Below are 27,865 nucleotides of genomic sequence, written 5' to 3'. Positions count from 1 at the left end.
CTACTCTTGAATTATAGGGCTCACATCCTGCTCTTCAGAGGCAGGTTTCCCAGGTGAATTGGAAGACTGGTTGTTCCTTGCTGAGCACTGGGCTACCATATGGCTGAGACTCTGGCAGAAATGACATTTCTTGGGCTGTGGGGGCAGCTTGCACTCTTTGGCATGATGATCTAATCCACCGCAGTTATAGCACCTACAGAAAGAGAGAAGGGTGTAAAGTTATACACGTGAAGTCTGTACAACTAAGGTCAACAGAGTTTTCTGAAGATCTGGGGGAGGAGGTAAAATCTATTGAATTCCTGTGTCATGGTGAAAGGCTTGGAAATGTCTACCTTTTCCCTTACATGAATTATACTTGTTTCTGAGGTACCAGCTCCTACTGAGACTAGAGTTAACAGTGTATAGATAGATAGAGATGGATAGATACACACACACACACGTCTGTGATTGGCTCACAAACTGAAGTTTGTCAGAAAACAAAAACTACTACTTATTTAAATGTGAAAGGGGTATTGCATTGTCTTTTTATTATGCATGTATTGATTATAAAAGTCTACTGTATTTAATTGGGACGTTCACGTTAAACTTTTATGACTTAGTTAGACCATGCAATAAAAATAAATAAAATCTTCCAATTTACTTCTATTTTCAAATTTTGGACAGCATTTTTGTATACACACTGAGGCTTCTACTGAGCATGTGTAAGAATTTGTGGTGTAAACATACATACAATTCTACTCTTTCAATAAATATTTTGGTTTTACAAATGTTTAATACTTCGTACTAATTAACATGTTTTAATTCAAAACATAGTACTGTATTTACATTTCCAGGTAAACATATCATGATAAATACTAACTCAGTCATTCAGTTTAATATTATCAATGAACCTGTATATATAGACAAGTTTTTTTTTAACTTTATAAATGCAGTATAATTTAGCATACGTTATAAAAAAAATAAAATACAATCTAATTAAAATAAAGAAACACTGTTTTGTCAGAAGATATAGTTACAAAAGAAACTAGTATGAAATCTCATTACTTATAGTCTATTGAATTAATTTACTGCATTCCCACTTTTTAACACTAGGAGGCAATAGAATGCTACAAGACAATTTAGTGAACTTTATTTATCGATTTAGTTTTGTTATACTACATCTTTTGTAAGTTGTACTTCCTTTTGTTGCCCTTAACAAAAAAGTTGGTCTTGTTACCAATTTAATTGTTACTTTGAATATCATACACAAAAATATTTTAACATGTTTAATTGCTGTTCTTAGAGGTGTGTAACAATGAATTTTAATGGAGGTACAAAGTTCTGTGAAACGCCCACTCATTTATATTAGTAGAAGATGTATAAATTTTAAATGGAGTCCCGACAAGCTGCATAATGACTGCTCAATATTTACAGGAGCTCAATCTGCTAGAACTGACCAGTGATTTTATTAATTTTGCTACCACTCACAAAGGATACCAGGATCTCCGTCCATACTATAAGTTACTCTCACAGCAAATATTTTACCCTCTCATGCCTCATGGTTTCTGCTAGCAAACACACACCAGTAGTTGTACTCTTGGTAACTACTAGTGGCACTCAAAACAATGATTTTAGCCCTTTGCTGCCACTAAATACAGTAGAATTGCATAATTAGCAAGTGCATAATATAAAAGGCAATAACACCTACTCTGAATTTCATATAAGCAGTAGATTATTTTTGCTGCCCCCTGTGTCATGTGACAGACATCAGCCAATCACAGACTAGTATACATATACCCTGTGAGCTTGTGCACATGCTCAGTAGTATCTTGCTCCCCAGAAAGTGTGTATATATAAAGATTTATTGGAAATGAATTGGAAAGTGTCTTAAAACTGCATGCTCTATCTGAACCATGAAAGTTTATTTTGACTTGAGTGTCCCTTTAAAGCACAAGGCACTGATTTCTTACCCTGACTGGTTATTATTAAAACAGAGTAGTAATTTAACCCTTTATGCAAGTATCACACACAAACCAATGATTTATCTTTTTTCTTCTAGTAACAGATTCATAATTATTTACAATTGTTGCAGTAACACATAAAAAAATCAAAGTACTACAGAGGTAGTAGAGGTATTTATTTGATCTCCTCTATTTCAGCGAACTATCTGCTGATTAATCCTTTACAAATACAGCATTGGCATATGCTAGAAAAAAAATGACACTGTGCAAGTGCAATAAATACAGCATGTAACTAGCACCACTACTATGTTGCTATAATCCAGTGCTACGGAATTTGGCGGCGCTATACAAATAAATGATAATAATAATAATAATATAATTGTATAGAATTCATCAGTAGGCAGGCATTAAACATGTTGCCACTTCTTAGGAAATGTAACCGGAGAAAAGCAAACCATTGGATAAGAGTTTGTTGTATTCAAAACAGCTGCAAGAGCTCCTCCCATGACACACCCTACTCTGCTAAGCTCCACCCAAAACATAATTGGCTGGTCCATGGCACACCCATAAACCACTCCTCTTGTCACAGCTCCCCCCACAAAACACCAGAGGTACATCACCCAAAAGTACCCCTCACCTCCCCTTCCCAGAATCCTGCAGGAAATGTTGAGTGGTATTATATAATAAATGCATTATCTTACCTGTCTCCTTTTGGCCTCCTCTTTTGTTGCCCCTTAACTTTGGGTCTTCTTTCACTTCCTATGCAGGGAGCCCCCTCAGGCCCAGTTACTCTTGTAGACTCCAATCCTTTAGATGATTTTTTAAAGTTGAAGTCAACAGCCTCCCCTTCTTTTAGGCTTCGGAATCCCTCCATGTGCAATTTGCTCTGATGAAAGTAAAACAAAGGTGTTTTTTTTTGTTTGTTTTCTTGTGGGGGGGATGTTGGATAGAAGGTAAATATAATAATAAAACGCGGATGTCAAGAAAATTTAAATTAAAGGGATGGTGTACTGCAAAATGTTCTCCCCATTAATTTTCTTTTCCCAAAGAATCCACTTTACCTGCTAAAATATATTAAATTGTTTACAAATAACTCCTTTACCTTAATTTTGTCATTTGCACTAGCTGTTTTACCAGTTAAAACCACCACCTATACTAAAAATTTCAATATTGCAGTAATTGCTACTGAAAAGCTAAAGGGACAGTCAACACCAGAATTTTTGTTGTTTAAAAAGATAGATAATCCCTTTATTACCCATTCCCCAGTTTTTTGCAAAACCAACACTGTTATATTAATACACTTTTTACTTCTGTGACCAACTTGTATCTAAGCATCTTCTGACCGCCCCTAATCACATGACTTTTAGTTATTTTGCATATAGTTGCATTTTAGCCAATTAGTGCAGTGTCTGCCACTAGCCACGGGCGTGATCACAATGCTATCTATATGGCCTACATGAGCTTGCTCTCCCCTGCTGTGAAAAGTAAATAAAATAGAGGCGGCCTTCAAGGGCTTAGAAATTATCATATGCACCTTCCTAGGTTTGCTTTCAACTAGAATACCAAGAGAACACAGAAAAATTGTTGATAAATGTAAATTGGAAAGTTGTTTAAAATTACATGCCCTATTTTTGGACTTGACTGTCCCTTAAGTAAACTAAGAGGCATCAGAACAAAGCAACCTCCCAGTGGGGGTGGGTGGGTGTTTCTGCACCATCTTTAAATACAACTAACTATTTTCTGCTGCTTGCCTGAGTACACTGTCCCTTTAACCATAAATATCATAAACAGAATATATCACAAATTTAAAGGTGTGTTCTAATGTAACCATAAAATGATTTATTTAGTTAGAATATTTTATTTATGAACATATAGCATTTGGGAAATCTGGTTAACACATACTCAAAGAGCTCTCCTGGGAAATTTCTACTCTGCTTCCAATAAGGATATGACTGGTTACTGAAGCATATGCATGTAGGCTTGCTGCTGATTGGCTAATCAGCTGTATCCTCATCTGGAGTGGCACAGGAGCACAACTTTGACCATATTTAACCAATTTGCAGGGGTTTAACACATCGTTAAAAAGGAATTTGTTTAAAAATAAATTGCTTTAGCAAAACAGAGCAAACCTAAAAGAAGTGTTCAAGGACATAAAACTCTAAACATTGCTGACATCCATATTTAAATATGTTAAATAGTTTTGCTTAAAAAAAAAAAAGGTTGAGTTAAAGCTTCATTTTAAGCCAACAGGAAGGACAACTGGACCTTAAAAGACCAGTAAATACAGCAGATTTGCATAATCAACAAAAGCATGATAAAAAGACAATGCAATAGCACTTAGTCTGAACTTCAAACAAGAAAGATTGTTTTCCTGACGAATTTCAAAGTTATTTGACAGCTATAAGCCAATAAGAAATGCATATACGTATATTCTGTGAATTCTTGCACATGCTCAGTAAGAGCTGGTAACAAAATGTGTTAATATAAAAATCCTGAGCACATTAAGCTAATGGACGTAATTTGAAAAGTTGTTTAAAACTTCATGCTCTATCTGAATCATGTTTGATTTCTTCTTTCATGATTCAGATAGAGCATGCAATTTTAAGCAACTTTCTCATTTACTCCTATTATCAACTTTTCTTTGTTCTCTTGCTATCTTTATTTAAAAAACAAAAATTTAAAAGCTTAGGAGTCAGCCCATTTTAGGTTTGGCACCCTGGATAGTGCTTGCTTATTGGTGGCTACATTTAGCAAACCAATAAGCAAGCATAACCCAGGTTCTGAACCAAAAGTGGGTCGGCTCTTAAGCTTTACATTCCTGCTTTGTAAATAAAGTTAGCAAGAGAACAAAGAAAAAATTAATAGGAGTAAATTAAAAAGTTGCTTAAAATTGCACGCTCTATCTGAATGATGAAAAAAAAATTGTGTTTTAATGTCCTTTTAAAAGGATATGAAACCCAAAAAAATATTGTGATTCAGACAGAGCATACAATTTTAAAAAATGGTTTCCAGTTTACTTCTATTATCAAATTTGCTTAGTTCCCATGATATTCTGTGTTGAGTAGATACCTAGGTAGGCATCTGGAGCACTACATGGTAGGAGATAGTGCTGCCATATAGTGCTCTTCTAAATGGAAAATAATATTGCAAATTTGCTGCCATATAGTGCTCCAGAAATAGGCTGGTATTTTGCCCCCATTTCAATGCACGTGTCTTTTCTATTTCTCACTGCAGAATCCTCAAGGCTAACCCTGCTACACACAGTTCCCTAATTGGATTTAACAAATCCTGCAAAACAGTGCACTTCTTTATATTAACTTTGTGTAGGCTCAAACCCAGAATGGCTTCTCCAAATGGTAGAGTTTGTCTATTAAAAGACAATTGCAGCAATCCATATGTTAATTTGTTTAAAAAATGTTTATACTTGGCTAGTTATTAAAGGGACAGTCTACACCAGAATTGTTATTGTTTTAAAAGATAGATAATCCCTTGTTACCCATTCCCTAGTTTTGCATAACCAACACAGTTATATTTATATATTTTTTACCTCTGTGATTATCTTGTATCTAAGCCTCTGCAGACTGCCCCTTTATTTGTTCTTTTGACAAACTTGCAGTTTAGCCAATCAGTGATGGCTCCCAGGTAACTTCACGTGCATGAGCACAGTGTTATCTATATGAAAAACATGAACTCTAGTGGTGAAAAACCTGTTAAAATGCATTCTTAAGAGGCGGCCTTCAAGGTCTAAGAAATTAGCATATGAATCTCCTAAATTAAGCTTTCAACTAAGAATACCAAGAGAACAAAGAAAAATTGGTGATAAAAGTAAATAGGAAAATTGTTTAAAATTACATGCCCTATCTGAATCATGAAAGTTTTTTTTGGACTAGACTGTCCCTTTAAGTCTTTCATGTTATCTACATATAAAGTGATGGCTATCCCCTTCCCTGCAAGTAGCAGAAAAAATGGTGATTAAAAAACCCCATACTGCCAAGATCATATTCTGCCAGTAACACACTTAGAGCAGCAATTTAATCCCATTCATGCCAGTACCAAGTAAATATCTGTGATTTACCCCCTTTCTAGAGCACTGATTTCACCCCCTTTTCTTTCACTAACACACAAAACAATGATTTAACCTCCTCCAAGCAAATAAATAAAAGGGACAAAGAGATTAACACTTCTTATCCCATTTAAAAGCAAACACTGCGACACAGGTACACACTGAAGCCCACGCCTATTTCAGAATAGGAGTATATTTAAAAGCTGTTTAAAAATTTTCTATTTGAACCATGACAATAAAGGAACATGAAACCCAAATCTGTTCTTTCATGATTCAGATAGAGCAAGCAATTTTAAACATTCCAATGTACTTCTTTTATATAATTTGTTTCATTCTCTTGGTATCCTTTGTTGGCTCAGGAGAAGCAATTCACTACTGGGAGCTAGGTTGCCGATTTGTGGCTGCACATATATAACTCATTTAATTGGCTCACCTGATGTGTTCAGCAAACGCCTAGTGGTGCATTATTGCTCCTTTAACAAAGAATACCAAGAGAATGAAGCAAATAGATTGGAAAAGATTGGAAAGTTGTTCAAAATTGTATGTTCTATCTGAATCCTGAAATAAAAAAAAATTGGAGTTCCACGTTCCTTTAATTTTGATTTTCATACCACTTTAAAAACTTAAATGTTTTAACAGTTACCTGTTCCATTTGTAACAATAAAGTGACATTATGGAGATACTGTATGTATAGCTGCAATATTCTATCCCCCCCCCCCCCCCAAAGGACTGGTGAACAAAATAAAAACAAACAATCTAACTTTAATGATTCAGGTAGAGCATGCAATTTTAAACAACTTTCAAATGTACTCCTATTATACATTTTTCTTTTGGTATCTTTATTTGAATGTAAGCTTAGCTTGCCGATTGGTGGTTACATTTAGACACCAATCTAAAAGTGCTACTCAGGTGAGGAAACAAAAATGGTCTGTCTCCTATGCTTACATTCCTGCTTTTTAAATAAAGATGCCAAGAGAATGAAGAAAATGTGGTAATAGGAGTAAATTAGAAATTTGCTTAGAATTGCATGCTCTATCTGAATCAAGGTTTCTTTTTGACTAGACTATTCCTAAAGAACTATAAAACATATTTTGTTTTCCTTTAAAGGGACACAAGTCAAAATTAAACTATCATGATTCAGAAAGAGCAGCAATTTTAAACAACTTTCCAATTTATTTCCTTTAACAAAATGTGCACAGTCTTTTTATATTTACATTTTTTGAGTCACCATTTCCTACTAAGCATGTGCAAGACTTCACAGACTATATGTATTTGTGATTGGCTGGTGGCTGTCACGTGATACAAGGGGGAGTGGAAATAGACATAACTGAAATTTGTGAGAGAAAAAAAATAAATCTACTACTCATTTGTTATTGTATTGTCTTTTTATCATATTTTTGTTGGTTATGTAAATCTTTTGTATTTACTGGTCCTTAAAGGGACACTCAATCAAAATGAAACTTTCATTATTCAGATAGAGCATGCTATTTTACACAACTTTCCAATTTACTTCCATTAAAAGGGATAGTTCACCCAAATATTTTATCCCCTTTAAATTGTTCCCAATTATTCATTTTACCTGCTAGAGTGTTTTAAATTGTTAACAAGTAGCTCCTTTATCCCTATTTTGGCATTTGAAATAGCTGATTTAGCCTGTGGTATCCCAACCTATACTGAAAGTTTCTATACTGGAGTATATTCTATTGAATAACCTAAGTAAACACAGCCAGCAGAAGAGATTACACTCTCAGTGGGGGGCATGATAGTGAAGTAATAAAATGATAATTTTCCATTGTTCTCTCTAAGTATTGAGCTATGGTTTTCTAGAAAAATATAAGATAATGAAGCAAGTCTGTGTACATAAAAGTGATAACATAATGAGATCTGATGTTACCTGTAGCTCAACCCATTGTAATAGGCTGTGGTTTAAAAGCACAAAACCAGCTTCATATACAAAAATAAACCTTAAATTGCAATTTCTCATAAATTTTATACTCTGCAGCTGATATAACAAGTCATTGAAAATGCATTCATATAAAAACAATGTTACAGTGTACTGTCCCTTTAACAAAATGTGCAGTCTTTTTATATTTAAACTTTTTGAGTCACCAGCTCCTACTGAGCATGTGCAGGAATAAGTGTGTATGGATTTGTGAATGGCTGATGGCTGTCACATGGTACATGTATTCATTTGTGATTGGCTGATGGCTGTCACATGGTACAGAGGGAGTGGAAAAAGACAAATTGTCGGAAAAAAAAATCTACTACTCATTTGAAGTTTAGACTAAGTGCTATTGCATCGTTTTGTTATCTTGAATTTGTTGATTATGCATATCTATTGTGTTGACTGGTCCTTTAAGAGGCCAGGGATCGGCAAGCTAAAGCTGAGAGGAACAATTACAGAGACATAATACTGCATTAGTAAAATGCTTTTATGCACTAGATAGAATATGTTACCGTTGTACTGATGCATGCATCTATATATGTGTTTAATGCCACTCTTGAGTGGCCTTTAAGTGCTAGATGCATGCAGTAGAGCAGCAGTAAAGGGTTAAAGTGAATTGGAGCATGCAATTAATTGTAAATGGATATAGACAGAAGGTTACTTTGTGATTAGATAGCAAGGGGTGCACTTAAAGGGACCTTGTACATTAGATTTTTCTTTGCATAAAAGTTTTGTGGATGATCCATTTATATAGCCCATCTGGGAGTGTTTATGTAACAATGTATAGTTTTACTTATTTTTAAATAACATTGTGCTAAGTTTTAAACTCCTAACCAAGCCCCAAAGTATCAGATGTGATGTCTACATTGACTGAGGCTGAATACCTTTGGCTGGACTACAATTATAGGACAATAGAATTGCATAATCAGTAGTAGCTGGTGCATCAGAAAGTATATATATATATATATATATATATATATATATATATATATAAGACTGTGCACAATTTAATAATGTAAGTAAAATTATAAAATCTCTAAAAAGTGAATGCTCTATCTGAATAATTAATGTTGTATTCCACTTTAGTGTTCCTTAAAGGGATATGAAACCCATTTTTTTTTCATGATTCAGATAGAAAGTTGCTTAAAATTGCATGCTCTAATTTATTCCTATTATCAAATTGTCCTCGTTCTCTTGGGATCTTTATTTGAAAAGCAGGAATGTACGCTTAGGAGCCAGACCATTTTTGGTTCAGCATCTGGGTAGTGCTTGCCTGGCAAGCGCTACCCAGAGTGCTGAACCAAAAATGTGGGTTTCATATCCCTTTAAAAAGGTTTAATTTTTAAAGTTACCTTACTGTTGCTTTAAACATACAAATGTTGATACAATAGATAAAAAAAAATACTGCCAAGCCCCTTTAACGTTAACTAAATATTTGTTGTTTTAATTACCGAATATAAATGTGCAATTTGTAATTTTATTAGACCAAAATTTAGCTTTTATTTTACTTATTTTTAAGGTAATATGAATACTAAAGTCTTTAAACATTTCAGAGTGAATAGGTTTCGCTTTGGTAATGTGCCATGATGTGTTGGTGTTCTACGACGTCATTGCAAAGCTGTAATTATTTTTACAGAACAAAACAAAATATTTGGAAAGCTACACAGGGCATTTCCTTCAGCCTAGAAACTCAAAGTGCTGCTAATTAATCCGGAGTATTAGGAATCCCCTCCTCCTATCAGGTAGTTTAAGGGATTCCCATCTATGACAAGGGACAATCCCCCAACTACCGGGAAAGAGGAGGAGAGGGGGTGCATGGGAACAAAGCTTCTCAGAAGTGATTTGCATTCCTAACATACCAGAGGGGAGGGGGAGGGGTGAGAGTCACAGGGGGGCTGGTTGCCAAAATATGCAGGTAGCCATGTGGTCTACTAGCTACTCTCTGTAGCACTTTTATCTGATTTTACCTGTAGAACTCCAGATAAACAAATGATTGTTATATACTCTATGTGTAAAGAAATACATAGCAAAACCATATAATGTTTCAGTCATGAGAATGAGAGAAAATTCTCAAAAGCTGGTCTTAAATACTAAAGTGAATGTAAAGTTTCACGAATGAGTGCCTGGTTTTTAAAAATACTATTAAAAAACAGGGGCACTTCACATTCATGAAAGTTTACATTTCACCGGTTTTGTTAAAATACTGATGTATGAAGAGATGGGGGGGGGGGGGGGATTTGCTGCTCCGGCTTGCAAGAAGAAAAGCAATTTTAACAAAATCGGTAAAATGTAAATGAAAGTGCCCCTTTTTTTTTAATAGTATTTTTAAAAACCAGGCACTCATTCGTGAAACTTTACATTCAAATTAAATAATAATAAAGAGTTTAATTAAAAGTACAGTGAGGCCCCGGTTTACGCATGACTCGGTATACGAAATTTCGGTTTACGAAATCGAAATTTGAAGAAAATTTGACTCGGTTTCCGATTTTTTTTTGCAATACGAAACAAAATGCCGGTTTGCCCCCCTCGGTTTACGAATATTTTTCGCAATACGAAACCAGTGGCCCCTGTGCCCCCTGCATACTCAAGTATGATTGAATTACTGAAGTTTGGGTACCAGTGTGGAGGTGTTGGAGAGGTTTTGGAGCCATTTTGCAGCAAGTTGTTGAGCCTTTTGGAGCCATTTGCAGCAAGTTGTGGAGCCTTTTGGAGACATTGGAGCCATTTGCAGCAAGTTGTTAAGCCTTTTGGAGCATTTTTTGGACACTTTATTTGAATTTTTTCGGACCTCCGGAACGCATTAATTGATTTTCAATGCATTCCTATGGGAAACCGTGTTTCGGTTTACGAATTTTTCGCAATACGAAACGACTCGGAGAACGAATTAAATTCGTAAACCGAGGCCTCACTGTATTTTGTAGCATTAAAAAAAGGGGATTTTAGCTCAATCCTTTCATTCCTCTTTTCAACCATATGCTCAAGAAAATGTATCATGGGACGATTCTAGGCTGTGGGTAAAAAGTGGACGACAGAACTAAATATTGAAGCAGGCCTGCCCTTTAGGCAGGGCGAGAGGGGCCCCACAATGTCAGGGGTGAGGGTATGAGAAGGTGCAATGTACATCCTATAGTTTTTGAAGAAGTGCTTATGGTATCAGGATGTGTAATATATAGTGTTATTCTTTAAATAGGAAACACTCAATATTGGGACAGGGTGGGCCATACAGTTGGCAGGGTATATGGGAGTAGAGGAATAAGGGTGCAGGACTAAGGGCCCCCACAAATTTGTCTCCCCCATGGCCCCACAAATTCTAAGTGTGACTCTGTATTAAAGGGACACTAACGTCAAAATTATTATTTTTTATTCAGTATGCAGTTAAAAAAGCATAACTCATTTACTTCAATAAGTAAATTGTGCAATATATATATATATATATATATATATATATATATATATATATATATATATATATATATATATATATATATATATATATATATATATAGTAAATATTTGCATAGGAAATTAGTACATCTAGGCAAGTATCCCCGCTTGCTTTTCCCCAGCGGGGATACTTGCCTAGATGTACTAATTTCCTATGCAAATATTTACATTGATTTAATTTTGAGACATGGAGGATTTTAATTTCAGTTTTTTATCTCCCCCCATAATTTTAATGAATATATATATATATATATATATATATATATATATATATATATATATATATATATATATATATATATATATATATATATATATATATATATATATATATATACATACATACATACATACATACATACATACATACATACATATACACACACACACACACACATACACTTTGAGGTGCCACCTCCTACTGAGCATGTGCAAAGCTTAGGCTTATATTTATATAAGTTTGTGATTGGCTGATGGCTGTTGCATAATACAGGTGACAGGGAAACTCATGAAAAACTTCGAAATTTGTTAGAACAAAAAAAAACAAAAAACAAAACAAAAACACTACAGCTCATTTGAAATTCAGAGTAAGTGCTCTTGGCCTGACTAGAGCACTGGGCATGGTAAAAACAAATCAAATAAAAGGCACTAATTTGCAAATGTATTCTTAGATCTGTGGTGGTGTGCATAATAAGACAATGCAAAAGCACTTACTCTGAAAGTTAAATGAGCAGTAGATTTTTTTTCTAACAAATTTGAAAATGTATCTACCTGTACCAGCCAATCAGAGACTCATACACGCATGCACTGTGAACTTTTGCGCATGCTCAGTACCAGCTAGTGCCTCATAAAGTGTGTATATAAAAAGACAATTTGATAATGGAAGTAAATTCTTTTAAAACTGCTCAAAATGAATGATAGCAATTTAAAGGGACACTAAACCTAAAAAAAAATTATTTGGTGATTCAGATAGATCATGCAATTTTAAGCAACTTTCTAATTTACTCCTAATATCAAAATGTCTTTGTATTCTTGCTATCTTTATTTTAAAAAAGCAGGAATTTAAAGCTTAGGAGCCAACCCATTTTTGGTTTAGAACCTGGGTTGCACTTGCTTATTGGTTTGCTAAATGTCGCTACCAATAAGCAAGCGCTATCCAGGGTGCTGAACCTAACATGGGCTGGCACCTAAGCTTTGCATTCCTACTTTTTAAATAAAGATAGCAAGAGAACGAAGAAAAACTGATAATAGGAGAACATTTGGAAAGTTGCTTAAAATTACATGCGCTATCTGAATCAAAAGAAAAAAAAATGTGGGTTTAGTATCCCTTTAATTTTGACATTAGTTTCCCTTTAATGCACATGATGTATCAGGCGTGCTCAAACATTTCAAAACGTTTCAAAAAGTATAACAAACTTAAAATGCCCATGTCCTCTTTTTAGCTACAATAAAGAAAAAAAAAACGTCATTCATTTAAAGTGCAACCAAACATTTAAATGACCATTAAAACTCAGCATTTCAACAGCGCAAAAAAAAAAAAGATCTTACTGAACATGGAACATTATTGCAATATACATTTATTGTTTATGTTGATTTCTTTTGTTGTAAAATACATCTAAAAATTGCACTTGTTCCACTTTACTCCCAGGGAGACTTGAGTTAATACTTTTAACTTATTTATCTGTGAGGTTTTGTTTACCCCTCTCCTACGTCACATTCTCTGTACTCATTTGCTTTATTAAAAGGGATAGTATGCTATAAAATTGTTTTTCCATTAATGTTTTTCCAATGACTTGTTATACCATCTGCATGGTATAAAATGTATGAGAAATTGATTTATCTGGTTTTGTGTTTTGACACCACAGCCTATTACAATGGGTTGAGCTTGCAGGTAAAAATCAGATCATTAAGTTATCACTTTGTGTACACACAGTTGCTTCTTTATCTTATATTCGTCAGTAAACCAAAGCTCAATACTTAGAGGGAACAATTGAAAATCATTTTATTAGTTATCTCTTCTACACCTCACCGGGAGTGTAATTTCTTCTGCTGGCTGTGTTAGCCTCTCAATAGGCTGGACTTAAAGGAACAGTCTATGAATGAAACATTCATGATTGAGATAGGGCATGCAATTTAAAACAACTTTCCAATTTACTTTAATCATCAAATTTGCTTTGTTCTCTAGAGATTCTTTGTTAAAAGCTAAACCTAGGTAGGCTCATATGCTAATTTCTGAGCCCTTGAAGACCACCTCTTATCTCATTGCATTTTGACAGTTTTTTGTTTACAACTAGACAGTGCTAGTTCACATGTGCCATATAGATAACATTGTGCTCACTCCCATTGAGTTATTAGTCAGCACTGATTAGCTAAAATGTAAGTGTCAAAATAACTGAAATAAGGGGGAAGTCTGCAGAAGCTTAGATACAAGGTAATCAAAGAGGTAAAAAGTGTATTAATATAACAGTGTTGGTTATGCAAAACTGGGGAATGGGTTATAAAGGGATTATCCATCTTCTTAAACAATAATAATACTGGAGTAGACTGTCCCTTTAAGTCTAGAAACTTTCAGTATAGGTGAGGATACCACAGGCTAAATCAGCTATTTCAAATGTTGAAATGTGGGTAAACAAGCTACTTGTAAACATTTTAATACACTCCAGCAGGTTAAACGGATACACAGAGGGGAGAACGTTTTTAGGTAAACTGTGTCTTTAAGGTGGATTATCAGTTTTGCGTGAACATTCGTGATAGGAAAAGTATTGCTTGCAATAGCAGTGAGAATACCAGGTAGTTATATGTTTTTTTTTTTTTTTTACTATTTAACTAAGCTGAATAAGTGCTAAACCCCCTTAAAGGGACATTGTACACTAGATTTTTATTTGCATAAATGTTTTGTAGATGATCCATTTATATAGCCCACCTTGGAGTGTTTTTGTAACAATGAATAGTTTTGCTTATTTTTTTTTACTAACATTGTGCTGATTTTCAGACTCCTAGCCAAGCCCCAAAGTATCAGATGTATACTGATGTGATTGTCTACAGACTCCTGCAGCTTCTTTCTGTATAATCTGTCTTTTCATAAGCAGGGAAGGGGGGGGGGGGGGTTATCTGCTCTTCCTGTTTTCCCAGCACCGTTCACTGGGTGTCCCAGCCTAACCTCATCAACAATGCTAAACTGGGAGCTTCTAAGTAAGTTTTTAAAAGTTGTTTTTCTGAATTTTTAGATTAGTATCTGTGCAGGGGGACATGGATTCAGTTAAAAGAAAAAAAACCCATAAAATAATATACTCATTTGTAAAAAATAAAGCTGTATTATTCTTGTATTGGAAACTATTGCTTGCTTAATTCCCCTGAACACAAAACATTATAGCTGGCAAGAACTGATTGGTCCACTCAGTGACACGATTCTTTGACCTAAAACATCAAACTTTTCCTGATCTTAGCCTTGAGCTATGTTTGGTATTTCTCAGAGTTGATGAAGTTTGAATTCTCTTACTGAAATTCCTTTATTTTATCAAATCTACATAGGTTTGGGCATTTGTGTGTTTTATCACATAAAAAATACCTTAATACATTCTTATCCAACACTCATACACAGTACTTCAATCTGTTTTAAAATAAAAGCAGGATTTTAGTTACTTTACATACATATTTATAGAAAAAAAAATGCAGGCAAATTAAATACAGGATACGTCCTCCAATTTTTTTCCTGTCCAGCGGGATTAACTGTTGAAAAATAACGAACTTATCAAATCTTGGTTATACTACAGCGTATTAAACCACTATAATATCCTGGTAAACCTTTCACTTTTTTATAATCAGATCCAGAATTTTAGCAATATTTTAGATGGTGTTTAATTTATCATCAATGAAGAGGCGCCATAAATTACTTTTTTTATCTAGCCATGCCATCCTAATACCCTGCTCTCTGGTTGCCCACTTCAAAAGTAAAATCTAACGCTTGTACAACAGTTCAAACCGTTAGCTCACCAATAAAAATGACTTCTGAAGTGGGCGGCCAGGTATTTGAATTTCATTGCTACACTAAAAAGTAAGTTATTGCGTATCTTCATTACAAGAGATGAATTAAACTACATCTAAAATATTTCCATTCCAGATCGGATTATAAAAAGTGGAAAGTTTATCATCACTTTAAATGGAGATGTAATAGAAAATGATGTATGTCATGGTTTCAGAAAGAGCATGCAGTTTTTAAAGAGTCTTTTTCAAGTTTACTTGTATTTTGAATTAAAGGGACAGTTCACCCCAAAATTTTCTCCCCTTTAAATTATTCCCAATGATCCTTTTAACCTGCTAGAGTGTATTAAATTGGTTACAAGTAGCTCCTTTACTCCTATTTCAGCATTTGAAATAGCTGATTTAGCCTGTGGTATCGCCACCTATACTGAACAAATTAATACTGGAGTATAGGCTATTGAATAGCCTAAGTATACACAGCCAGCAGAAGAGATTACACTCTCAGTGGGATGCAGGATAGTTAAGTAATAAAATGATCATTTTCCATTGTTCTCTCTATGTATTGAGCTTTGGTGTTCCAGCCAAATAAAAGATAAGGAAGCAAGTCTGTTTACACAAACTTAGAACATAATGAGATCTGATCTCACCTTTAAGTTCAACCCATTGTAATAGGCTGTGGTTTCAAAGCACAAAATCAGCTACTTCATATACACAAATAAGCATGAAAATGGAATTTCTCAAATATTTTATACTCTGCAGTTGGTATAACAAGTCATTTAAATTACATTAATGGAAACATTTTTTACAGTGTACTGTCCCTTTAACTTTGTTAAAAGCATACCTACAGCAGGTAATCTCAGAGGAAGCAATGTACTGCTGAGAGCTAGCTGGTGATTGTTCGATAGAGTGTACACATATTTTGATTTAGCACTGTATATCAAAATGGGCCTGGATAATATGTTGGGGTTATATAATTACCGTTACAAATAATAATAATAATAATAATAATAATAAAGTACACATTCAATGTTAATATTCTTATGAAAGGATATTAAACTCATAAATAAGTGTAATGTTCATAAAATGTTATTTCCTTAAATTATGCATGCAATATATGTAAATGGTTTATTTTACTTGATCTTCCCCGAGTTTAACAAAAATTACGTTTTTTCCACTTCCCAATTGAAGAGACATGAAACCCAATAGTTAGGTTCATTATTCAGAGAGAGCGTACATTTGTAAACTAATTTCCAATGTACTTGTATTGTCAATTTTGTTATCATTTGTTAAATCATGATGGAACATTTTTGTATTTCATGTGCCTTTAATTCTGGAGAGCAATCTGTGCAATTCAGAACTCCCAGCCCGCTAAGTTACACAACGATTGCTTGATTCCTATCCGTCACAGCAAATAAGAAAAACATGCTCAAAACATGATCCAAATGGTATGCTACTGAACTGCAAAACAATACAAATTTTGCTAACAAAATAAAATTGAATCATATATATATATATATATATATATATATATATATATAATTTTTTTACACACACATTATGTAAATTTAAATTGATATAGTTACTGTGATGTTGTTTTGCACAACTGATAATCAAGTGGTGTCAATGATTTACGGGCTTATAGGGAAAACTCCCACAACACTGGTGGTGATCTGGAACAAGCTCCACATGTAAGTATAAAAACAACATAAGTAGCTTTTTCAATTCTATAATGCTTGTCAATCATCCTAGACAAATGACTCCAGGTTGTTTTAAGTCCACCAGTGGTGGAGGGGTTAGGAAGCAGCATATGTAGCTTATCAAATGAGACCCATAGAATTTAGTTAGGATAAATGGGTGGGCAAATAAAATTGCATCGGGACATATGTGTCTTAGTTGGGAGAATCCATAACCACATGAATTATCAGAATGACTTTTTACATTATTTTATTTATAATAAAGTGGCTATTCTAAGTACTGAAGCTAAACAAGGTTAAAATTTAATGGGGAATAAAAGGCAGAAGGTTAGACAGGGGATATCAAGGAAGGAGGGATAGAACAGAAAGTCCACAACACATGGTGGACAACATAGACCAAACAAATCATGGTTGGGAGGGCAAGGTGGGACAAGATAAAGTGGACACCTCAGGGGCTCCAAGTGAAGATGAGAGACAAAAGAATAAACACAAAAACAGACAAAAGAGGGAGAACACACATAATGAGACAATGAAGAGGGCGCACTAGAGAAACACATGCAGTGAATAAGGTTGGGGACATGGATAGATTAGAACCAGGGAATTTCAGAAGGTGCCATATGGCAATGCAAGCCAATAAAAAGAGCCCTCATCGTAGAAGGATACATTAAAAAAAAGTAATGTTTATGGGGAGCATATTGGCATCTAGGGCCATAGGCAGCTGTATATTTATCTTATAGGGATAGACACCTGGACACCATTTATGTGAGCAAATGATATCTATCTACAACATGTACCACAGCTCTGTGGAAAGACAAATGGCCATTACATAAAACAAACTAAAGCAAATATATCTACTCTGAAAAGATGGTACTGCCCATGTGTAAGCCATGTAGTGAGCCAGGTTTCATGAACCATCAACTGCAAGGGCAGAACATCATTTAGCAGCTAAAGAGACACCAGGGCCTGTGGCAGAAGAGTGACTCAGTCACAACAGCCTTGTGCAAGCCACCAACAACAGCAGGAAAGCCCACCAGCGGGTGCCTGGCACCTGATCTAAGAGCTAAAGTGGGCATATAGCTTGCCGAAGACGGTTGTAGGAACCACACATGTAATCTGTGGTTTCATTTGGTTATATAGCTAGTGTAAAGACAGATGCAGACTTAAAGGGACAGTATACTGTAAAATAGTTTTTCCCTTAATGTGTTTACAATTGCTTTTTTTACCAACTGCAGAGTAAAAAATGTATGAAAATTAGCCTTTTAAGGTTTATTTCTGTATATTAAAGCTCTGATATTGTGTTTTGAAGCCACAGCCTAATAAAATAGGTTGAGCTTGTAGTTATAATCAGATCTCATTACTGTATCACATTGTGCACATATACCTGCTTCTTTATCTTATATCTGTCCTTAAAACAATCACCAATACTTTGAGAGAACAATGGAAAATCAACATTTTATTACCTTATCTCTGCTTTATCACACTGGGAGTGTAATTTCTTCTGCTGGCTGTGTTTACAAAGCTTATCTATAGCTGGTACGCGCGGCCACAAACTTTCAGAATAGGTGGGGATAGCACATGCTAAATTAACAATTTCAAATGCCAATATAAGGGTAAAGGAGCTACTTGCAAACAATTTAATACACTGCAGCAGGTAAAGTGGATCATTGGGAACAAATTAAAGGGGAGAAAAATTTTGAGTAAACTGTCCCTTTAAGAAAATCAGATGGTCTCTTAGATGGCATAAAAGGTCCTACAAGGACAAATATTGGCTGAGGTCTTGCTTGGGTATGTAGTTGGCAAGGCTATGTATCCGATCGATAGCTGTTACTTGTATAGCTGACAAGATGGTATCACTATATTAAAAACATTTGTATTTGCATTATTATTAGATACAATACAATATTACGAGGGGGTGTGATGGTAGTGGGTAAAAAGTTGTACACTTTTGAGCACTAGCCATTATTGCAAAGCTGCTACTATAAAGTGGTAAAGACATGCACAGTCCTGAGCCTACCCAGGTATGCTGTACAACAGGGACATCAAGATAAAGTAAATTGTATTTTTTTTTTCAAAATTGCATGTTCCATCTGAATCATGAAAGTTTAATTTTTGACTGTCATGTCCCTTTAATGTCACGTAAAAATGTACAGGTGGCCCTCGTTTTACAACGGTTCATTTTACACCGTTTCAGAATAACAACCTTTTTTTCCAGTCATGTGACTGCTATTGAAAAGCATTGACAAGCAGTGCATTTATTAAAATAGCCAGTAGGTGGAGCTGTCCACTTGTGTTGCAGCAAAGCCAAGCTAGCTGAATTAATCAGTTTAACCAGACCTGAGCTATCGAGCAGATTTCAACGGAACAAGATCTTCCTGTCTATAAATCAGTCCAGATTGGAATGCATTGAAAGAACTGTTTGCAGAAAAATGCAAGTGAAGTCTGTGTTGTGTGATTATTTTATTAGGTTTATAATGCTGTTTAGCAAATGTTTTTGTTCATTTAACTTAGTTTAATTATATATTCTGTGTTGTGTGATTATTTTATTAGGTTTATAATGCTGTTTAGCATTTAAAGTCTTAATTTCAAAGCTTTAAAAATAATGTATTAAAGGGGGGCCTGGAACCTATTTCCCTCACTTCCCATTGACTTACATTATAAACTGGGTTTCAATTTACAACGGTTTTGATTTACAACCATTCCTTCTGGAACCTAACCCCGGCGTAAACTGAGGGCTACCTGTATTAACAGTGCTTGTAAATGGCAAAGGATCAATGTTTACAAACACTGATATATAATGTATAGTACATACAGTATAGACAAGGCACTCTACAATATAGGAGGGTAGGAACTCACAGTTTAAGCCATTTTACATATATTTAAATACCAATAAGCCATTTCACCTATATTTAAATACCAAAAAGCAATTTCACCTATATTTAAATACCAATAAGCCATTTCACCTATATTAGAATACCAATATTGTAAGAATATATTCAATTAAAATAGACTGACGTTATTACAGTAAACGCTTGTGTAAAATGTATGCACTATAAATTTAGTAATATATATTACTATTTGCCAGATCTCAAATTGTTTCCAAATTTTAAGCTTAGAGGATTTTTTTTTGTTTTGTTCTTAACAATAAATTTACATTAACTGAAAGTGTGGCCTTATCAAGAAGCCTGGGGAACAGAGATGACAGTTAGACCTGTAAATGATGTATCTGACACAATGTAATACTTTCTTTAACTGGTATGTTAGTTCAGTATTATGTCCCATAGACTAGTACACTAGCCTACTACAGAGAAGTGCTTAGCCAGCTTGCTATCATTTTACACAAAGTCCTATCTTACTTTTACTCTAAGATATGTTATCTCAGCCCTTGTTCTGGGGATGCTAAAGATATTAGGATAGGAAATGTGACCCCCTCTGTGGGAGGCAATGGGCACCGTAGCCAGGATAGGACTCTGCTGTCTTTTGAAGTTGGAATGTTAGTGGCTGCAATAAGGAAATTGGACATTCAGGGCAATAAAGTAAAATATTTCCAACAGCCCACCCCCTCGTCCATTCTCAGAATGCCCCATAAGTTCCTGGGTCAGGAAAAGGTTACTCATCAAAGTCTCATGGCAAGGAATCCATCCCCAAAAAACATTGAATTTAGGAATCTGCTGGCTGCATACTATTAGATATCCTGTCTATTCATATGCACTGTGTGTGCAGCTATCACAGTAAGGGGTCCTTTCAGTAAACAGAGACACATTCACATGCATAAGGAGATAAGCTACACAATAAATTATAGTCATCTCCTGCAAAGTTACACAAAACAGCTATGAGGCATGCAAGATAGCCTGACTAGCCAGTGACAAAGACAGAAGTTACTATAGGACATAGAGTTTGTACCCCCCTCTAAGAAACATACATTTTGATAAGCAGATAACACCCATCAAGTCTGTCCACATTTCCTTCTGAAGTGTAAGGTAAAGGGGATTAAACACATAATGCAACTTATAAGTAAAGTATTGAGGTTATTTCCTGCCTCCATCTAGTCATGAATGCAGCATTGGTTTTACCTTTAACTGATACATAGGACAGCCTTATACATATATTTTTTAAAACCAAGAGAGGTTGCTAACTTGCAGGAAAACCTGCTTGAAAAATTCAAGCTGTTGTTCATAATCAAGCAGTCTACAATGATATACATTGTGTGTATGTTTCTTTCTTTTTTTAATAAAGCCCTTGTTTATTGGTGGGTTAATTTATCCACCAATCAGCAAGAACAACCCAGGTTGTTCAACAAAAATGGGCCAGCATCTAAAAACTTACATTTTTGCTTTTCAAATAAAGATACCAAGAGAATTAAGAAAAAATTATAATAGGAGTAAATTAGAAAGTTGCTTAAAATTGCATGCTCTATCTGAATCACGAAAGAAAAAAAAATTGGGTTCAGTGTCCCTTTAACACCATTATTGGAAGCCTATTTCATTAATCAACCACTCTTTCTGTCAAGAATGGTCCCTGAATCTACTACCCAACAACCTGAGATGAGCTTGATATTGACCCTGCTAGATCTTTATTACAAAAGTGCAGACTTGTATAGGGCACATATGTAAATGACCCAGACTAATGTATCTGAGGAGCCTTAGAAAAATAACATATTTAACAAGTGTCACATCATTATGGTAGTAGTGTATGTGGGTATGAACCACAGGTAAACGAGCACTCTGACTGCAATCACCACTTGCAATGCAGTATCGCTTGGCAAAATGTCAAATTATTGTTTACTGTAATGGGCTACAAATTTAAGAATGTGTATTTTAGGAGAGCAAATCACACGATTCCTCGTTTTTCTTTAGTTTACTCTATTGTGACTACTTATGAAAGAAATTGTGATCTACATTGCAGTGCTAAAATAAAGTGTTTTTTCCATTATGCGTATTTTTCCCTGTTAAAGAGACAGTCTACTCCAAAATTGTTATTGTTTAAAAAGATAGATAATCCCTTTATTACCTATTCCCCAGTTTTGCATAACCAACGGTTATATTACTATACTTTTTACCTCTGTGGTTACCTTGTATCTAAGCCTCTGCAGACTGCCCCCTTATCTCAGTTCTTTTGACAGACTTGCATTTTAGCCCATAAGTGATGACTCATAAATAACTCCAGAGGAATGAGCACAATTTTTATTTATATGGCACACATGACATAGCATTGTCTAGCTGTGAAAAAATATCAAAATGTGCTGAGATAAGAGACAGCCTTCAATGGCTTATAAATTAGCGCATGAGCCTACCTAGGTTTATCTTTCAACAAAGAATACAAAAAGAACAAAGCAAATTTGATGATAAAAGTAAATCATGAAATTTTGACTAGACTGTCCCTTTAATCAAATAACAGGTAATGCTCTTGACTTGCTATGTGCCATCACCGAGACAGAAATGCTTAGTGATTGGTAGATACATTTGAATACTGATCCACGATTGGTTAACTGGCTGTGAACTTCTCAAGAGCGAAAAAGCATTGTGCCCAGGATGTATGGATTTAACTATGTGTTTAAATCCCTTGCACATGGAAAACACACAGTGAAAATGGCACTTGCTTAAAATATAAATGCTGTAACAAAGCAGAGCATTTTATTACTATACTAGAATGATATTGTAAGAACTATGCTTATAGCTTTTGTTTTGCACTTGAAATCTTATTGGAATCTGATATATTTCACTATATAAATGAAATTTCATTTTTTTAAAGATTTTAATTTTTAAAATGAATAATATAATTTGACTCTTCATATAATGTTTTAAGTAATTGATTAAAGGGACATTATACACTCATTTTTTCTTTGCATAAATGTTTTGTAGATTATCTATTTATATAGCCCATAAAGTTTTTTTTTTAAATAAATGTATAGTTTTGCTTATTTTTAAATAACATTGCTCTGATTTTCAGACTCCTAACCAAGCCCCAAAGTTTTATGTGAATACCGTCAGCTACCTTCTCCAGCTTGCTCCTGTTTGTGTAAAGGGTCTTTTCATATGCAAAAGAAGGGGGAGGGTCTTATTTGCCACTTGCAGTGGGCTTTCCAGCTACCTTTTCAACAGAGCCAAACTGACAGCTTCTAAGTAAGTTTTTGAACAGTTTTATACTGGGTTTTTATATAAGTATCTGTGCATCTTATTCTTTATAGTAGTGTCTATTACATGCAGTTATATGAAAATGAGTGTATAATGTCCCTTTAAAGAGATACTGTAAAAAAAAAGTATACTTGGGTAGGCTCAGGAGCTGGCTGTTGATTGGTGGCTACATATATGCCTCTTGTCATTGGTTTACCAATGTGGTCAGCTAGCTCCCAATAGTGCATTGATGCTCCTTTAACAAAGGATTCAAAAATAATAATAATAATAATAGAAGTAAATGATAAAAATGTATGTTCTGTCTGAATAATGAAAGAAAAAAATGGTTCCATTTAAAGGGGCAGTATACACGGCATGAAAGACGCGACCATAAAGCAGAATATGCAAATATACGGATATAAAAATCCAGTATAAAACCTTTTAAAAACTTACTTAGGAAACTCCCAGTTTAGCATTGTTGACTAGATTAGCCTGGGACACCCACTGAAAGGGGCTGATAGCAGAACTGCCCCCCTCCCCTGCATATGAAAATACCCATTATACAAACATAAGTAATGTGAAGTCTGTATACATCAGTATACATCTAAAACGTTGGGGTTTAGTTAGGAGTCTGAAAATCAGCACAATGTTATTTAAAATTAAGCAAAACTATACATTGTTACAAAAACACACCCATATGGGCTATATAAATGGATCCTCTACAAAACATTTATGCAAAGAAAAATCGAGTGTACAATGTCCCTTTAAGTTGATTCTATCATACAGTAATGCATGGTCATCTGCACATACAAACATGCACTTCACGTAATTTTAATAAACAGCTTTTCTCTTTTTGTGATACTTGAGAAAAACAATGTCCCTTTAATTGTAGATTAAAGTCATTTTGGTTACATAAACACACTAAACATTGGCAATTAAATATTAATGATTTGCAAAACACTACTTGAAAACCCAGACAAAACCCCAACATTTTCTTTCATGAGTCAAAGAGAACATACCATTTTAAACAACTTCCCAATATACTTATATTTTCAAATTTGCTTCATTTTCTTGGTATCCTTTGTTGGAGGAGCGGTAATGCGCTGCTGGGAGCTAGCTGAACACATTTGGTGAGCTAATGGGAAGAAACAGGTAAGTGAATTCACCAATGGGAAGCCATCTTCCAGTAGTGCATTGCTGAGCCTGAACCTAGCTATGATTAATTGCCATATGCAGTCACTTTGGAACACTTGTTACAAGTTCCAATAAATAAACAAACAGATAATGTTATAGGTATTTTAAAATAAAATGATGGTGATATTGTGGACTTCACTGCAAAGGCATCATATAAAATAAATGTTTTCTTTTACAAAAAACAAACATACGGATTTCCACATACCAATTTGCATTTGTTTAGCTTCTCATAGACTTCCAAATGAGGTGATCCATACAATAAACTAACGCAGGTGTTACAAATCAATTAATTCCTGCACACACCCTGTCTGACTCTATGGTCAGTTAAAAGCTTTAAAGGACCAGTAAATACAGAAGATTTGCATAATCAACAAATGGGTGATAGCAAGACAATGCAATAGCACTTAGTTTGAACTTCAAATGAGTAGATATTTTTTTCTCTCACAAATTTCAGTTATGTCTATTTCCACTACCACTGTATCATGTGACAGCCATCAGCCAATCACAAATGCATATATGTATATTCTGTGAAACGCTTGTAGGAACTGGTAACTCAAAAAGTGTAAATATAAAAATACTGCACATTTTGTTAATGGATGTAAATTGGAAAGTTGTTTAAAATTGCTGCTCTATCTGAATCATGATATTTTTTTTTGTATAAATAAAAACTCATGTTCCTGTATTAAATAAACTAAAAATGTCTTGTCACGTTTTTCAGAGCCATTTCCCTCTACACAATATAGTTGAGGCAGTTGTCCTTATCTGCCAATGAGGATTAATAGGAAAGTACCATACAAATTCTGCAGCAATCATTTCAATTTAAAGAACTTTTGCTAAACATTTTCTCAGGTTTAAATAAAAAGAAAAAAGGTTTTGATGTGTGTGAATGGTGCTTTTTCATTTGCATAATAAAAGAAATCTGAGTACAATGTCACTCTATGGCTGATAAAATGTCAGCCAATCATATCCACTTTTGAGTCATTGTTGTGCAAAGTTGCATAATGAACACCACAAGTTAATAAAATATCACATTCATTAAATTAATTAATAATTATACTCAGCCATCCAAAATCCCTTTATTTACATGCTTTAAAAGGAAGGCAGTATTAGAATTAATGAAAGCAATGCAGGGACTGTTGCTGCTGAAGCCAGTTAGGCACAGATATACACTGGATGCTACAATGATCACACCATATATAATAATGAAACAACTTTACGCATCTGCAGTCAGGAAGCACTTACAATTCTAAAAAGAACTGGAAGTGAATCACAGTTTCAAATTGTTTTTATTCTTTAACGTTTATAAACATGCTACAAAGTTATCATTCTACAGAAAACCCAGGGTACAGAATTTACCTTTTGTATTTTCTATCTAGGGGACAGGAGAGAAGCGCAGTGTTTACATAAAGCAAGATCATTTTAATGTTTATTAAATATTTATGCCCAATTAAACAGATGAATCTACCTGTGGTTACCTGATATAGTGTGTGATTTAAATATGCATATAAAACCAAAATAGCTTTCTTTACAAAGATAACCAAATACAATCTGTGTATCCATTTACATCACCACTCAACAAGTGTGCAGTATTTGTAGAAGATACGAAATTAGGCCATGCTATTAGATAATTTATAAATACCAGACTTGCAAGTGGTGCTACAATAATGGCTGAGAATTTGCACACACCCTTAGGAGGCAGATCCATGAATCCTAACTCATTCACTGTTTCAGTTATACACAAGAGAGGATTCTTGTAGCTGCATTGCTATCCTGACTACATCAGCTATGGGCAGCATATAACCTATACGCAGTCTCTCACCTGGTGCACAAAGACATCCACTGGGGACTCCAGATCCACTCCCTCTCTCTTAGTCATGGTGAGAAATCCAAACCCCATCCTGACATTGAACCATTTGCATACTCCAGATCCTTGATGGACCTGAGATTCTTCAGATTTGGGGAGATCCACTGTATCTCCAATAGGTTTGGAAAGCACTCCTGCATGAAACAAAAAATAGACCACCAATCACATCCACGAACTTTCTCTTTTATACACACGTGCACACATATAACATACTCAATAAGAAATAAATAATTGTAATAAGGATGCAGTTCACTAGTAATTGGAATATTTATAGTGTTTTCTTTAGTTGACCCCCACTTTATCATTCCATACTTAAATGGTAAATAATTGTTTCTTTTAAATTTATTTATATGGAAGAATATATCTTCATTTAAATAACATTTTTTTCTAAATGTTGTATTATTCACTGGTCTTTGAATAAAAAAATATGATGATACTCACTGAAAACAACTTTAACAATCCTGGTTTAAAATACTTTATTTTCTGCCCACTGCGTTGAATTTGCAATTCAGTTTTGTGTTATAACTATTTTAATTTTTTTGTAAACATACAAAATATACCATATTTCCACATTTAGGTAACAATAGCTGACTCAATATTCTAGAACTCAATTTGCATGCAGATTTGCCATCACACATATGCACACAATAACCAATACTCCTATATTAAATTGCAAATATTGACGCCTGCAAGTTTAAAAATGTGTTGCCAGTTCAGTGTATCCAAACCCAAAACTCAACTATCCATGAAACCACGTGGAACATAAGCCTGATTGTTTTGCAGGAACTGACACAACAAAACAGTCTATTTTTAACAATCATGATCATAAGAAGGATGCGTATACTGTAGTTTCCATTTGACACACATTATATGCTTATAAATGTGTCATTTTTGCTAAAAGTGTATATTGATAAATTCATCCACATCATATACTTAGAAATAAATAGTTTGCACAACTGCGTGTATGTTTTATTAACTATTGTTACATATTATACAGGCATAGCTTGGTCATAGATAGATTTATATTTGGTTAATTTGTATCTGTAGCCTGTTCAACAATGCATACAAAAATAATTTAAATGGATATCATTATCTATCATACCTAAAGCAATTTCTATCCAATCAAACTACCAAGTATAGTCTCAGATCTATTAAATTTGAAACTATGATACTCCAATGGGAATTTCGAATTGCTCAAAATAACTAAATGAATATTATAAACAGTGTAATCTCTACTATTAAAATATAGCTTAACAACTCTACAAAGTCCACAATTAAATCATGACACCAAGACCAATGTATATAGCCATAGCAAGAACACGTTTCAAAGACTTCATGTCATCCATTAAAATATGCAATATCTACCTTCACATCTGCTCCTAGTGAAATATAAACAAGCAATAAATGGGAAACCATTATAAAGCTCAGATATAAAACTGGGTATCCCAGATCTGTCCAGTTTAGTAAGAGATACCCTAGCTCCAGCCCACACACGGAGAACCATCTTCTTGAACTTGCCAAACCTAAAGGATGTCATCTGCTTGATTATATTTATAATTAATACCCAACTGATATTTCACAAATATAATGTTTCTTCACCTGTGATCTCCTGATTGGAGACAGAACCCAT

General features: G+C 34.4%; 1 protein-coding gene across 1 annotated transcript; it reads right to left on the bottom strand.

Annotated features, from left to right (window-relative positions):
• Positions 1-27,865, bottom strand: LIN28A (lin-28 homolog A). The gene is made up of 4 exons (XM_053704766.1): positions 27,835-27,865; positions 26,191-26,369; positions 2,642-2,826; positions 1-193 (listed from the first exon to the last, which is right to left on the bottom strand). Exons 1-4 carry the CDS (start codon positions 27,863-27,865, stop codon positions 1-3), a joined length of 588 nt encoding a protein of 195 aa, XP_053560741.1.

The sequence above is a fragment of the Bombina bombina genome, chromosome 3, assembly GCF_027579735.1.
Source record: "Bombina bombina isolate aBomBom1 chromosome 3, aBomBom1.pri, whole genome shotgun sequence".
Classification (NCBI taxonomy): Eukaryota; Metazoa; Chordata; class Amphibia; order Anura; family Bombinatoridae; genus Bombina; species Bombina bombina.
The sequence above is the reverse complement of the archived record's forward strand: the minus strand, read 5'-3'. Positions and strand labels throughout refer to the sequence as shown.

What these genes read in the sequence shown, in the direction of transcription:
- LIN28A (XM_053704766.1), bottom strand. Translation starts at nt 27,865, where the DNA reads ATGGGTTCTGTCTCCAATCAGGAGATCACAG. An exon ending in TGGATGTCTTTGTGCACCAG is followed by an intron (nt 2,827 to 26,190) that starts GTGAGAGACTGC and finishes TACTTTCATCAG; the next exon opens with AGCAAATTGCACATGGAGGG. An exon ending in AGGAGGCCAAAAGGAGACAG is followed by an intron (nt 194 to 2,641) that starts GTAAGATAATGC and finishes CTCTTTCTGTAG; the next exon opens with GTGCTATAACTGCGGTGGAT.